The sequence below is a fragment of the Phyllostomus hastatus genome, unplaced genomic scaffold, assembly GCF_019186645.2.
Source record: "Phyllostomus hastatus isolate PE091 unplaced genomic scaffold, TTU_PhHast_1.1 phas_contig_210, whole genome shotgun sequence".
Classification (NCBI taxonomy): Eukaryota; Metazoa; Chordata; class Mammalia; order Chiroptera; family Phyllostomidae; genus Phyllostomus; species Phyllostomus hastatus.
In genome coordinates this window covers 20252232-20267360 of record NW_025333737.1, presented here as the reverse complement: position 1 = coordinate 20267360, position 15129 = coordinate 20252232, and the positions used below count along the sequence as shown (strand labels likewise).

The following is a 15129-nucleotide window of genomic DNA, read 5'->3' as shown; positions in this document are numbered from 1 at the left end:
GCTTTGGGGTCAGATTGTAAGGCAGAGTGAAGAGAAGAAATAGGTTGTCATTAGAGTTGAGGGGGCTATGACCCCAACAAGTTTAGATAAAAAGAAAGGATTGATTTTTTAAGGATATAAGGCAGAGCTGGGTATTGTGAAAATATGAAGCTATCTGGGCTGAACAACTGGTCTCTCCTCCCTTCTTCCATCCATCCCTCCCTGCTTATGCAGCCATGTTACATGGCCCAAATGAGAACCTCAGCCCCAAATGCTGACTTTTCCATTCTGCCTTCCACAGTAGACCAGCTTAGTTTTTCGTGGTTCAAATTCCAAAGTCTCATAAGAATAATCTGATTGGCTGAGGTTGAGCCATGTGTCCCATGTGGCTGAGGGATATGTAGTTCATGTGACATAGCATGACCATCCAAGCCCACCCTTTCAGCCGGGATTATGGTGAGGTTTGTTCCCAGAGAAGGAGATATGGGTGGATGGACTCCCTCCAAACATTTCTGTCATGAAAGGAACAATCAGGGCATCCCTTAAGTGATATCCAAGGAACTCGACATTAGTTATGTCTAGACATTCTTGTTTTTATTCATTCATTGAACTAATATTTGCTGTTTGGGCACCCCATCATTCATTAAGTCACTGATTCCAAGCAGAGTGTGCCTTACTGGAAGGCCACCCTCCTTCTGCCCCTGCCCCCACTCCCTGCCCCTGGGAGTTCCTAGTGTGATGGGCCAAGGCAAGAGGGTGGGGAGGGATGGCCCTGGACCTCAGCTGACCCCTCGGCCTGGACCTGAGCATCTTTCCAGTGCTCATCAGAGACCCCCTTCTGCCTGCAGAACGTTTCTGCCCATTGCTGACTTTACTAGCAGATTATAGAAGTCAAACCCTTGCTCAAGGTCACACTGCCAGAGTGGTACTGGGCTCCCAGGCCAGCTCTCCAAGGCTCCACAGTGAGTTTTTTCTGGCCTTGCTAGAAACAGAACACTCAGAGCTGCCTCTCTCAGGAGTGTCCTCAGCACTGGAACACATACTTACACACATGCAAACACCTGAACACGCTTCTGACCCTCCCCAGCCTCTGACACAGTGTGGAGCTATTGCAGTTTGAGTGAGCCCCTTCTCCCTGCAGACTTCAGTGTTCTTGTCATGAGAATAGGTCCAAGGACCCCATTCCCAAGAACCCTTTGGAACAGGAGCAGGCCCACCAGGCCCTGGACCCTGCTCTGCTGCAGCTGTCTCCATGGGGGCCGTTGGGGCTGAGCAGATAAAGAGATCCAATCAGGCCTGTGGCCGGCAGCTCTACTGTGGCTGGCAGAAGGTTCTTGTGAAAGTGGTTGCAGAATGTGGAGTTTTCGAGATGGTCAAGGGAGGGCGGGAAGGAAGGTCCTTGGGTACTGCAGCTGAAAGATGGCAGCGAGGGAAGGCGCCCTTATGGTCTTGGATCTGGGCCTCAGCCTGGCAGGGCCAGTCTCTGCAAAGGTGTCTACTGACCCAGGGTGAACAATGCCCCTGACCAGAAGCACCAGGTCCTCATAGATGTACAGGCACAAATGCAATCCCTTCTCCCAGAACTGTGATAGACAAGGTCACAGAAGATGCATCTATTCCACAAATACATGTGGAGGCCCTGCCAGGCACTGTGTTATGTGCTCAGGCTACAGTGAACAATGGCACAGACACACTGCTTTTCTGTATGGCACTCACAGACCTGTAGGGAGCTGTAGCTTCATCAGATCCAACCACAGAAATACATGTATAATTACAGTGATGTTAAGTTCCATGAAAGGAGCTCTAAGAGTAAGGACCAGGAAGACCTAGGCACTTGAGTTGGGTGTGGTGGAACTGGGACAGGAAAGGCTCCCTGTGGTTGGGGCCTGGAGAGTCAGTAGGAATCTTCAGCCACAGAAGGGAAAGGGTTTTCATTGTTGAGACGCATAGCAGGTAGGACAAGTCCATTTCATGAGCTGAAAGCCAGTGGGTTTAGAGGGCAGAGGGCTAGAGAGAGAACTGGAGACGGGAGGGGGTAGAAGCCAAACTGTCTGAGCCTGGGGTTTCTTTCTTTAGGGGAAGCTGCATGAAGGGCCAAGATGAGTGGGCAGAGGGGAAAGTATGCTCGTGGGACCAGTGGTACCCAGCCACCCAGAACCTCATTGTCTTATGGCCCCAGGGAGGGAGGGAGAGCAGTTGAAGGCTGGCTGGTCAGGACCCTGATCCCCAAGGATGCCCCCATCCTTCTGCTCACCCCTAATTCACACTTTCCAAGCAGCATTCTCTCTTTCTGTTGCCCCAGGTGGTCTTTTTGATGTGTCTCATTACAAAGCTGTTTTCCTCTGTGGCTTTGTCTGGGAATCCGATTTGCCATTTCCTGGAGAAAGAGCTTTCCTGTACGAGTCCACAGCCTCGGTGGTCCAACCAGGCCCCAAGCCTGTAATGAATGCATTTTGATTACTTATCCTATAATAAGCACTGCATTCTATGTGGAAGTCAATTCTCAGGTACACAGTGGCTCCAACTGACACATGCATTTGCTCTGAGAGTAAAGTTCTAAATCATCTGGGTTCAGAATCCTGTGAGCTGGTGGTGGCTTACCCACAAACATTGTTGAGTGCTTGCTCTGTGCCAGGCCCTATGCTGCATTCTACATTTATTGTCATGATGACTGCAAGCTGCACAAAACAATGATCTGTATTTGACAATGAAGAGGCAGGCTCAGCAGATGAGGAGCTGATCAAGTGGATGACAGTGCTAGGACTGGGACCCAGACCCATTCTTAGTCACCTCCCTGTACTGCTCTCAACAAGTTCCTGGGAGCTACGTGCTGTGGCTCCCAGAGGGAGGTTTCCTGCAGAATCAGCAGAGGCCTGAAGCAGAAGTGGAGGAGAAGAGGTGAAGAGAGGGCAGGTGTTGTGCATGTAGGGCCAAGGTGGCTGGAGCATAGGGGCAATGTCCAGTGGGGCAGAGTGGGCAGCTGAAAGCAGACTGAAGGGGCAGGAGTCCAGGTGGCAGACCAACTGTTTCCTTCGGTCTTCTTGCCTGCAACTCTGCCTGCTGTCCTGCCCCTGCCATGCCTGGGGCACCTACCCTCCATGGACTGGTTGTACAGGGCCCCTGAGAGGGCCCTTCCCATCTACTTGCCTCTCATCAGCACCTTGAGCAGTCAACGGGCCAACCCCCAAGACACCGGCCAACATGGCAGGCAGGTCTAGAGCCCAGGGTCCCTTCTCAGGCTTGTACCAGTAACCCACAGCAGCCCACAGTTGTGACAGACCCTTGCACAACTCACTATTGCTGAAGAACATGTCCTCTCGGAGGGCAAGCAGAGCTCACTCACTCTGAGTTTTCGTTGGGAGTACCCTGGAAGGTGGGCAACCTAGGTCCCACTTTGGCTTCCAGCCTTCTGGGGGTACCTGGCTTCCTGAGGTCCAAAAGGTTAAGCACATTTGAGGAGCAGGCTGCCATTTTTTAACTTTCCTTCAGGAGGTTCACTGTCCCCATCTCATAGATTTGGAAACTGAGATCCAGGAGTGGTGAGATTTATTCCATGTCATGCAGGAGTAAGTGCTCTTCTGGCAACTCCACAGTAACTTTCCATGCAGGCTCCCTTGTCACAGGAGAGGGGCCCCTGCTGAAGATAAGGAGATAAGATCAGGGCACAGGCCTTCAACTGGAGTTTGTGAAAGGATTGCCGAAGGGGCTATTTCAAGAGCAACTGTCAGGCCAGGGCGTTGGTGTGGGAGGAGGGGCTGTGGAGGGGTGGGGTGGGTAGAGCACAGAGGGTGAGGGTGGGAGATACAAACACTCAGAACAGCCCTGCTGGGAGTCTGGAGCAGGTACAGAGTCTGCACAGAGGAAGGGAGGGACACGTCCACCTGAAGAAGGGGCGAACACAGGCAGGCTGCAGAGCTCAGCAGCGGTGATTCTGGAGCTGAGTGTAGGAGGGATGAGTACGGGTTCTCCAGGCAGACCAGGGTGGGGTGGCAGCAAAGGGTGAGCCAGGCTCCTCCAGTGGAGGGAGCTGCAGGAGAGAACTGCAGGAGGAAATTCAAGGAGGTGTGAGAGGGCATGTGCCTTGAGGGACACTGACTGGGGGTGTTAAGATGTGGAAATGAAGGCTTAGTCAAAGTCACACAGGTAGTAACAGAGCCAGATCCAAGCCAGGTGGCTCTAAGCCCCTGTAGCAAGCCTCTTGTAAAGAAGTCAGAACTTACACCTCCTACTCTGCACACCTACTACTGCTAAGCACTTAAATTCATGGAGAAGCACCAAGCTCGGGACAGGTCCTCAGCTTCTATGGAGGCCTGCTATCATTGCTCTGTGACATCTCACTGTGTCCCCCACAAGGTACAAGAGGTAGCCCCCTTAATTTTCAGGCTGACTCAAGCATCGCCTCACCCTCTCCTGGCATCTTGGAGAGAGCTGGTAAGGGTAGGGAGTAAGGGTGAGGGGCTGAATCATTAATCCTACACCATGAATTCACTCAACAAACATGTATTGAGCACCTATTGCATGCCAGGCCTTGCGCTGGGGCAGTGTGGGGACATACTACAGTAAGACAGACCCGGTTTCTGCCCTGTTGGGGAAAGAGAGGAGCATTTCCAGCCATCTGGCTCAAATCCCATGTTAGGGCTGTGGAAACTGAGGTCTGGAGAGGGGTGCAACTAGTGAGTGGTAGGACAAGGTGCAGTCCTCCTTGGAGGCATGCTGTTCCTCAGTCATCCAGCCAATGTTCACCAAGCAGCCTGGGCTCTTGGAGAACCACATCAGAGAAGTCAGCTGTGGAGAGGGTGGGGATGGGTGAGTGGTAGGAAGGCAGAAGGTCCCCAGGCTGGTGAGCTGCTGGGTGATGTGGGTGTTTCAGTCTCACAACTGCCCCCAAAATAAAAGGGAAGTTTAGAGCTCCACCTCAAGAGGCTGGGCTTCTGGGGCCCAGAACACCCCTCCCTCACTGTAGGGCAAGATATAAAAGTCCCTTCCCAGCTACTTCCAAAGAAGAGCAGGAGGAGGGGAGAGGTCAGCTTGGGGTCTTTCCAGTGAGAAGGGGGCAAGAGACTCCACCACTTTGCAAGACGTGGGTGTTGCTCGTTGCCCCACTGTGGCTGGGGGTCTCATTGTGGAGATGGAGCTGCTCCTGGCCCTGGCGGGGGTCGTAGCCACACTTGTCCTGGCCCAGCCTTGCGAGGGCACTGCCCCAGGTAACCTTGGACAATTAAGGAGAAGGGCAATGAAGGGGAAGTGCTTGGCTCTAGGGGGTTGGGGGGTTGGCTCTCATGGACTCTGAGTCCCCTTCCCTCCGAGCAGCTTCCCCCATGGCAGTGGAGACATCGGTCCTTCAGGACTGCGTGAAAGAGGCCAAACTGCTGGTGGATGCCGCCTACAACCGCACTCAGGGGAGGTGGGCCTGGGTCTGGGGTCTGCATGGGCCTGGGAGGGCCGATGAGGGAGGATGGGCTCCAACCAAGGTCACCTCACCCGTCTCTTGCCCCTGGGCTCCATGGAGGCCGGGCCTTCCTTCCCTCCATCTACCAGAGCACACAGACAAACTTGACCAGTGTAAACCTGGCTGTGCACCACCTGGGATGGGGCTCTGCTGGGTGGGTCTGCGTCCTTGGATCAGCCCGCCCGCCCTCCTCCTCTTCTGCGCAGCATCAAGCAGCGCCTTCGAAGTGGCTCTGCCAGCCCCGTGGACCTCCTGTTCTACTTCAAACAGCCGGTAGCGGCCACCAGGACAATTGTGCAGGCAGCTGATTATATGCACGTGGCCTTGGGGCTGCTGGAGAAGAAGTTACAACTCCAGGGGTCCAGCTCCTTCAATGTTACTGGTACCATGATCCCCACTGAGCCCCCAGGGCTGCCCTGGGAGTGGAAGGAAGCCAGGAGGGGAGGGCGGGGTGTGCAGCCTTGGGAGGGGAGAGGGTAAAGGGATGGGAGGTACAGAACAGACCAGCCTAGGCAGGAGCTAGGATCCTTGACCCCTCACCCAGTCTGCCTGCCCCCACCCCCCAGATGTGCTAACAGAATCCCAGCTGCGGCTGCTGTCCAAGGCCAGTGGCTGTGTGGTCCAGGACCAGGAGGAGAAGTGCAGGAACGACTACCGCACCATCACTGGGAGATGCAACAACAGGTGGGCGCCAGGGACTGCACCTGACCTGGGGCGCCTCCCTCCCCTGGCCACGCCCGTGTTCTTGGGGTGGTCTCCAAGTCCACCCCTGGACAACCCTGTTGACCTGAGCCCACCTGCTGCTGCAGGAGGAGACCCTGGCTGGGGGCCTCCAACACTGCCCTGGCTCGCTGGCTGCCAGCTCAGTACGAGGATGGGCTGTCGCTCCCCTTTGGCTGGACCCCTGGCAAGAGGCGCAATGGCTTCCTCCTCCCTCTGGTGAGTCAGGGGCCCAGGACCCGCAGGGTGCTTGATCTCTGCGCAACTGAGGGGTGGGGGGTTGCTAAGAGCACAGCCCAGAGTCAGCCAGAGAGGACTGGAATCCAGGCTCTGCCCCCAGCTGGCTGGGTGCCTTTGGGCAAGTGGTAATGCAGCTGAGTCTTGGTTTGCTTATCTGTAAAATGGCAGTAAAGTCTGCCTCATATTGCTGGTATGAATATTAAGTAAATATTAAATAAACATCCATATAGGATATACTCGATTACAAAGTATTTTCTTCTGAAAGAATTAGCGTCAAAGTATCTTGCTAAATACACGGGTGGGCTAAAGTAGGTTTATACTTCTAATATAAATAATACAGTAATTATTAAATAATGCAAGAATAAATGCTCAGTTTCACATAGTTACAACTGTAAACCTACTTTTGCCCACCCCAGTATAGAGGCTATACACTTGAATCTAGCTGTATCTACTGATCTCCACTATTTCACATTTATTAACTTATCAGTTTTCTATTCATATATCAATATAACAATCTATCAACATGTATCTATTGATTTTTCTTCCATTGATCTATCCATTCTCTCCATATGTATTCTCCATTACCTAGCAACCAGTCCATGCATCTATCAATCAGTGCTATCATCCAGTTATGCATGAGTTAATACATTGATCTATCGATCTGTCATAACCTCTCTGGATGTGCTGGCGGGGGCTGAGCCAGCCAACCTGGCCTCTCCCTCCCAGGCTCCTCAGGAGCCAGGCCAGACACCACCCTTCTAGGAATGACAGCCACAGAGGAGGTGGGACAAAGTAGGACAGGGGAGGGGAGGGCAGGAGGGGAGGAGGACTCTGAACTCCAGCAGGGATGACCTGCTGCCTTGAGTCCCGGGTTTTCTCCCACACTTTTCAGGGTCTGGAAGCCCACCCCCCTCACTCACCTGTTTTCCCACCAGGTCCGGGCTGTCTCCAACCAGATCGTGCGCTTCCCCAGGGAGAGGCTGGCCTCCGACCGGGGCCGGGCGCTCATGTTCATGCAGTGGGGCCAGTTCATCGACCACGACTTGGACTTTGTCCCTGAGTCCCCAGCCCGAGTGGCCTTCACTGCAGGCGTTGACTGTGAGAAGACCTGCGCCCAGCTGCCCCCCCCTGCTTCCCCATCAAGGTATCCTCAGCCGGCCTCCCAGGTCCCTGGCCTCCATCCCCAGCCAAGAGCAGGGGGTGAGGGTGGATCTGGAAGACTTAAGTACCATCCTTAGGAGCTGCCTGGGATGCTGGAGGATCAGGAAGAGACAGCCCGGCACAGACTCCTGTTCTGTGTGTGTTGGAAGGGTGGGGGGGGGGTGGGGCAATCTTCCAGAAGATTCAGGGCAGGCTTCTTAGAAGGGGAAGCAAGTGAGACTGGCTCTGACCCATATGTCTGAACCCAAGAGGGGAAGCCTCTGGCTGCTGCTTTTGGAAGCCTTGAGGGTCTCTTAGCTCTCACCCTTCTCTCCTCCCTGGGGTGGTCCGGGATAAGCCCTGAAACTCTTACCAGCTCCCAGGATTGGGTTGTGAGCAGGGTGCCGTCCTTCGGGCAGAGAGGCAAGGGGGCCGTGGAACACTAGGGAAGATGCTGGGGCAAGCAGGGGCACACGTGCACACGCCCATACTACACACCCTCACACCTTCACTCTCCCTTAAGAGGCAAGGCGGAATCCGTGGGCCGTGGTGTGTGTGAGGACCCCTGGCTGGCCCCTCCCTGTTGCAACCTCCCCCATTCTTCAAGCTCTGGTTCAGGGGCATCTCCTCTGCGGAGCCTTCCCCTATCTTCCTGAGTCACCTTTCACTTTTGGCTTTCAGATCAAGCATAGCAAATGGCATGTCAATTTAGAGTTACATTCTCTCTGTGTGTCTGTTTTCACCTGAACTGCCAGCTTCCTGCAGCCGGCACTGGGCTTACTTTGTTGATCTTCATATCTCCAACCCACCCAGCCCAGAAAGGTGCTTAGGAAGTATCTGGTGAAATGAATGGAATGAAAGGAGCAAGACCTCAGTGTCAGAACTAGGCTTCAATCCTTCTGCTAACTCATTGTCACTTCCCATCTCTGAGTCCCACTTTCCCCCTGAGGAAAATGAGGACTTAATTCCATTGCTGCTGGAAGTGAAGTTAATTCCATTAACTTCATCTATTTCTAATGTCTCAGGACTCTATGACACTAGGACATTCAAACTGACTTGGTGAGCAGTGTGAGTCTGGATGAGTGAAGGAAGGAGGGCTTCCTGAAAGAGGGGAGCTTTGAGCAAGGTTTTGAAGCAGATGTGGGGTCACCAAGGGGCGTGAGCTTGCTCTTTAGGGGCCCCAGTGCCACTGGCTCCTCTTCCATGTCAGATTCCGCCCAATGACCCCCCGAATCAAGAACGAGAGAGACTGCATCCCCTTCTCCCGCTCGGCACCCTCCTGCCCCAGGAAGAACGTCATTCGAAACCAGATCAACGCCCTCACCTCCTTCTTGGATGCCAGCATGGTATATGGCAGCGAGGTCTCCCTCGCCCTGCGCCTCCGCAACCGGACCAACTTCCATGGGCTACTGGCCACCAACGAGCGCTTCAGTGACAACGGCCGGGCCCTGATGCCTTTCGACAACCTGCACGATGACCCCCTGCCTCCTCACCAACCGCTCTGCACGCATCCCCTGCTTCCTGGCAGGTCAGAGGGGAGGGTGGGGAGGTGGTGTTTCCTAGGACCCCCAGTCCCTGGCTTCGGGACTCGGAGGCCGAGGTGGGGTGCCGGGGGGTGGGGCAAGGGGGAGGGCAACCAGGCAGGAGGGGGGTGCCTATCTTCAGACCTCAGCATTAGGCACACCATAGCACAGATCCGCGTGTGCTTGCTGCTGGCTCCCTAAGTCCTTAGGCCTCCCTCTGCAAACGCCTGTTTGTCTCCAGCAGGGCTGATTATCAGAAAGGTCCCCCAGTCTTGATCCAGCATCCACCTATTGCTCTTCATCATGTTTCTGGAACTTCAGAAAGATGGTCTTTCTCTCAGTAATGGCCTCTTACTTGGCTTTATTTCCACCTACACATTTCCCTTCTCTGGGCTACATTCCCTTAGGTTTTCAACCCACCACCCCTCATCCCACTGTCCCTAGACACTGGTACCTAGTACCTTCTTCCGGATGCGTAATTTGAACTCTCCTTGGGCTCTTTGCCCCCCATGTGCTGTTTGGCAGAATGGGCATCGCTTGTGCTTATTTAAGATTTAAATGTGCCATCTCTAATCCTTATAGCAGCCTTGACAGGAGGCCACTATTATCCCCCTCATCTGACAGAGGAGAAACAGGCTCAGGGCAGATGGCTAACAGGGCTCCGAGCACAGAGTTCAGGTGGCAGAGTTCAGTGGGGACTCGAGACAGGGGAGCGTCAGGTCTCTGCTCTTTCTGCTCCTCTACCACTTCTCTGCAGGGAGTTGGTTCCAGCCCTCCTTTCTAAGGATATTTTCTTTTTAAATCTTTGTGAGAAGTCTACTGAAGAGTGGATTCAATAAGACTTTGTGCAAAAGGGCTTAGTTCAAAGCCAGCAAATCACTGTGTGCAAGGCCCACCTTCAGGAATATACTTTGCTCCCTGGCCTCTAGGAGAGGGTCTGGCTACAGGAAGAGGCTCTGCCCAGCCCTCCCTCTTGCAGGATAGCACGTCCAACGATGCTGAAAGACCCAGCCCTGGGTAGGGAGCATGCAGATGGATGTAGTTCTGAAGACAGGCAGGCCCATGGTCCCCAAGTCAGGGTTCCCAGAGTCATCCAGTTCTCCCCCCAGCTGTGGGCTGGTCGTCTGCTACAGTGGAATCACTAGGCAAACATTTTCCTGCCCAAGACTGGCAGCTGCCCTGTGCTTTGTTTTCCCACCTCACCCAAACCCGTTCCAGTCAGTAAGCGATCTAGGACCCTGCTGTCCTCCCCCTCAGGCCTGTTGTGTTGGGCAAGAGGGTGGCGGTCAGTGAGCAGGTTCACGGCACAGCCGAGGAGATGGAGGGCCAGTCCAGTGAGGGCCAGGACCTTGGCCCAGGTCAAGAAGTCCCGCCACCTTTCTCTAGTCTCCAGAATTCTGTCTGCCCTGGCAGAGACATTTCTCTGGAAGACCTATGGTCACCCTGAACTTGGGGTTTTCCAGGTGACCTTCGATCAAGCGAAACTCCCAAACTGGCAGCCATGCACACCCTCTTCATGCGAGAGCACAACCGGCTGGCCACCGAGCTGAGACGCCTGAATCCTCGGTGGACCGGAGACAAGTTATACCAGGAGGCTCGGAAGATCGTGGGGGCCATGGTCCAGGTAGGGGGCCCTGGGTCCCAGCATCCGCCAGAAGAAAATCTGGCATGAGAAGCAATCTGAAAAGGTGGCTCCCACCTTCCTTAACACCCTCAGGGCTGGGCCCCAAGCAAGTCAGCTCTGAGTGACTGTGTGTGTGCCTGAGACCTGATGTCTACCCCCACTTCTGCCACTGACTCACTGTGTGAGCCTGTCCCTGTCATTCAGCTTTGCCGGGCTTCAGTTATCCCCATCGGCCAATGGGAAATTAAAGCTACTTTTGGCACGGTGACACTGGAGAATGAGTATGTCTGAGTAGCCCTTCGAAAAGCCAAACGTCTGTCCAAAGGTAAGGGAGTGTGGCAGGCAGCCTCTAAGGTAACGTCTTCCTATGCCTTCTCTTCTAGATCATCACCTACCGAGACTTTCTGCCCCTGGTTCTGGGCAGGGCCCGGGCCAGGAGAACCCTGGGGCGCTACCGGGGGTACTGCTCCAACGTGGACCCTCGTGTGGCCAATGTCTTCACCCTGGCCTTCCGATTCGGGCACACCATGCTCCAGCCCTTCATGTTCCGCTTGGACAGCCAGTTCCGGGGCCTCAGCACCCAACTCACGTGTTCCGCTCAGCTCCGTCTTCTTTGCCAGCTGGCGAGTTGTGCATGAAGGTGACCAGGTTTTCCAGAGGCAGATGGGAGTGGGGGTTGGGGAGGACCCTTCCCCTGGGTGGGCCAAGCCTACTGCCAGGAGGCAAGGCTGCTGCTCAGGCCACTGCTAATCATCTCCCGGGACAGTGGAAACAAGGCAGGTGCCACCAAGACCCTCAGTCACAGGCCTCCCATCCCCTCCGACATCAGGGATTCCTAAAAGGGAAGGAGACTGATGTCAGCCTGGTGGCTTGAAAGAAGCTCCCCCTCCATTCCTTTAGAAGGGCTACCCCTTTCCCTGCCAGCCCCCACTCTCTTCATGTCCACCCAGGCTTCTGCTCTCTGAAATAATCATCACAGAACGTAAGCGACTGGCTTATCCAGCTCTGAGCTACTTTGGCACCCCGTGATGACTCAGGGGCTTCTCAGAAGCTGGTGCGATCTGTGCAGCTCACATTTCCTGCCACCAGGTGGCATCGACCCCATCATCAGAGGCCTCATGGCCACCCCTGCCAAGCTGAACAGGCAGGATTCCATGTTAGTGGATGAGCTCCGGGATCGGCTCTTTGAACAAGTGAGAAGAATCGGGCTAGACCTGGCGGCTCTCAACATGCAACGCAGCCGGGACCACGGCCTCCCAGGTGAGGGGGCTGCCCACCCCTTCTCCCAGGCTTTGCTTGGACCAGGGCGGCTGCTGCTGCTGCTGCTGCTACTACTGCTGGGGACGGGTTTCAGAGAAGACCCTCGGTGCCTCGTGTTGACTGGGGCTGTCTACAGAATGTGCAAGAACAAGCCTGGTGCAGTAGGGCGTTCCTGGGACCACCTTTTCGCTGCCCCGCTGTATCTTCTCTGTCTGTGGCAGGGCCTCTAGATCTATACTCACAACAGGATCGGATTCGGGCACGGGAGATGAGCAAAGGTGATCAGGGTTTTCCAAGTAGAGAGAAACAGAGAAAAGAAGGGAGGAAATGCCCAATTCCCCAGCACCTTGGCAAGTTCCAAGGAGAAATGACTCTCATTCCAGGGACAGAGACCCTGGCCTCTGGCTCTAAGTGGAGAAGAGCAGAGTCTGAGAGGCAGGGAAGAAGAGGAGTAAAATTAAGGCTGCCATGACTGTTTGGTGAGGACACGGAAAGCCTGATTCCAGGAAAGGAGACAAACCAGGCGCTACGCTAGGAACTTTCATGGATATTAACTCATTGAATCTTTCAGGAGATGAGCTCAGACATTCAGTAATTTGCCCAATGCCACATAATTAAGAAGTAGAAAAAATTTGAATCAAATTCAGTATTTCTCCTTTCTTTCCCCTGTTCAGTCGACAATGTTAGGGGAAGGCTTTGGCCATGGCCTTGCTTTTCTGTCCCTCTCCCCACCTACTTTCCTGCCCATGTACAACCTGTAGCTCTGTCTGCCTCGCCTAGTCTTGGACTGTGTCACAACAGCGTGGAGGGAAGTTCTACTGCACCTAACTGGCAGGCACAGGAGAACCAGTTTCTTTCCTTCATCACACTTGCGTGGTCCTGACAGCTAAAGAACTGTGGGCACCCCCTTGCTGGAGAACTGAGACGGCTAGCCACCCAAATTGCCACACAGCTTCTGTTCCCCCAGTACCTGTTCCCTGCAAGCTGTATTCCCCAGAAATATTTTCCCGATACTACCTCTCATAGCCTATTCTAATCCCTTCCAAAATCCAACACCAAATTTGGAATTGGAAGACCTGGTTTGAACTCCACTCCATAGTAAAGTGACCTTGGAAAAAGTCACAGCTGCTTAAGCTCAACAGCTACCCGTTGATCAAACGGGAACTGGAATGGTGTTCCGAGGGTCCTGAGAGGCAGACGTTCCTTCACACAGCGGAGCTTCGTAACAGTAACACGATACGGTTTCCCTCTGCTCAGCTGGGGGATGGCGTTTGTGAGCTGCAGCTCAAGGGATGTCGTTGGCCGCATGTTCCTTCAGGTTACAGCAAAGCTATCTTACAGGCACGGCCCCAGCACATCAGGTGGCCTGATTCTGGTGTGAGATGCTGATAGGTTGGCATTTGGCCTGACAAGTCTTAGGAAATTTCTGACTAGGTGAAAACTTGTAAAAATAGCTTTGTTGAGATGCAGTTAACATCTGAAATTCACCCACTGAAAGTAGAAGGTGATGGGAAGACAGCAGGGTTCGCACTGAAACTGCTTCCGCCCCCTTCCCCTCAGGGTACAATGCTTGGCGGCGCTTCTGTGGGCTCTCCCAGCCCAGGAACCTGGCCCAGCTGAGCCGAGTGCTGAGAAACCAGGATTTAGCGAGGAAGTTCCTGAACGTGTACGGGCACACCTGACAACATCGACATCTGGATCGGGGCCATTGCAGAGCCTCTTCTGCCAGGGGCCCGAGTGGGGCCTCTTCTGGCTTGTCTTTTTGAGAACCAGTTCAGAAGAGCCCGAAGAGGAGACAGGTAAGCGAAACTACCCTCAGGGCAGGAAAGAGAAGTGCCAGCATTCAAAGACTCCAAGTTCACAAGACCTGAGACCAGGAGGCTCCAGGGGAGCCCAGTCGGAGGAAGTGAGACTACTGACTGGAAGGCTGCTATTGCCTGTGCTGGAGGCACCTTTAACCCAGGAGAGAGACTTCACAGCCTTGCTGTTCTGGGCTGGAGGATACTGGGAAAAAGTGGGCAGAAAAGGCTAAATCTGCTTTCTCTCCAATAAGCTTTTGGTTTTTAAGACCTCATTTATTTGCATTTGAACTTTACCTACGTTCAAATACAGCCCTGGCCACTTACATTACTGTGCATTTAATACTCGGCCACTTACTTGACCACTGAACTGGTTTCTTTACTTATAAAATGGGAACCCTAGGTACTTTGCAGGAATTTTGTGAGAATTGAATGAAACGATGTACCTGGCACAACACAGGTGCTCATTATATGTACTAATTCCTCCTCACCGTCACTCACATCTCTCCACTGTCTTGGAAGGTTCTGGTGGCAGAAACGAGGTGTTTTCACCAAGAGACAGCGCAGGGCCCTGAGGCAGATTTCCTTGTCTCGAATTGTGTGCGACAATACTGGCATCACCACCGTTTCGAGGGACATCTTCAGGGCCAACACCTACCCCCAGGACTTCGTGGACTGCAGCAGAATCCCCAGGTTGAACCTGTCAGCCTGGCGAGGCAGATGAGGCTTCTGCAGGTACGGGAGGCCCTCCCCCAAGAGCCCTGGGCTGGGTCAGGTCCTCACTTCCTTCCCCAGATGGGACGGCCAAGCCCTCTTAGACCTCTGAGCAGGGGCAACCAATCTTGTCACTGGGGAGAGTGTACTCGTTCCTAGTGGCTTCCCGGTGTGCTGGCATCTGGGGTGACACTGAATCCCACCCAAGGGCCTAGAACTCGGGGGGATGGGGGACTGCCATTAGGAAGGATCCAACTAGCCTTAGCTTAGTCATCAACACCCACTCATTTCTGGATGTCCAGCAAGTTTCTGACACGTCCACTTCTGCTGCTTCCACAGGACTCCACCCCAGGCCTCCAGCCTTGGAGACAGGGAACCTCAGGAAGACCCCAAGTTTACCTTCCCCCCTGGAGCAACCACATCCTGCTGATGCTTTTGCTGGCTACGGCTCAGAGCTGGTTTTTTGGCTGCGAGTTTGACAGGTAGGGTGCCCAGCAGCAATGAACCCACCTGCCTTGGGAGCCAAGCGAGGAGATCTCGAGACCTCTGCAAGAAGTCACTTGGAGTGTTTCCAGTCACTTTCCTACTGTGTATTTCCCAGCCCATCCCCAGCATCGGCCCATGACTGGGAGACCACAGTCCCAGCCTCTAGCCACCCCATGATCCTCCTTGGGAGCCTGC

At 54.1% G+C, this 15129-nt stretch overlaps 1 protein-coding gene across 1 annotated transcript; it reads left to right on the top strand.

The window, feature by feature from the left end:
- Positions 1-5001: 5001 nt before the first annotated feature.
- EPX (eosinophil peroxidase) lies at positions 5002-15121 on the top strand. The gene is given in 18 exon segments (XM_045837066.1): positions 5002-5183; positions 5290-5383; positions 5635-5810; positions 5995-6112; positions 6238-6367; positions 7324-7509; positions 7512-7532; positions 8739-8753; positions 8755-9006; positions 9008-9056; positions 10515-10675; positions 11059-11244; positions 11246-11315; positions 11765-11935; positions 13496-13605; positions 13607-13734; positions 14257-14469; positions 14788-15121. Coding segments are annotated over 17 exon segments (2145 nt in total). The 5' UTR covers positions 5002-5107; the 3' UTR covers positions 14459-14469; positions 14788-15121.
- The last annotated feature ends 8 nt before the right edge of the window (positions 15122-15129 follow it).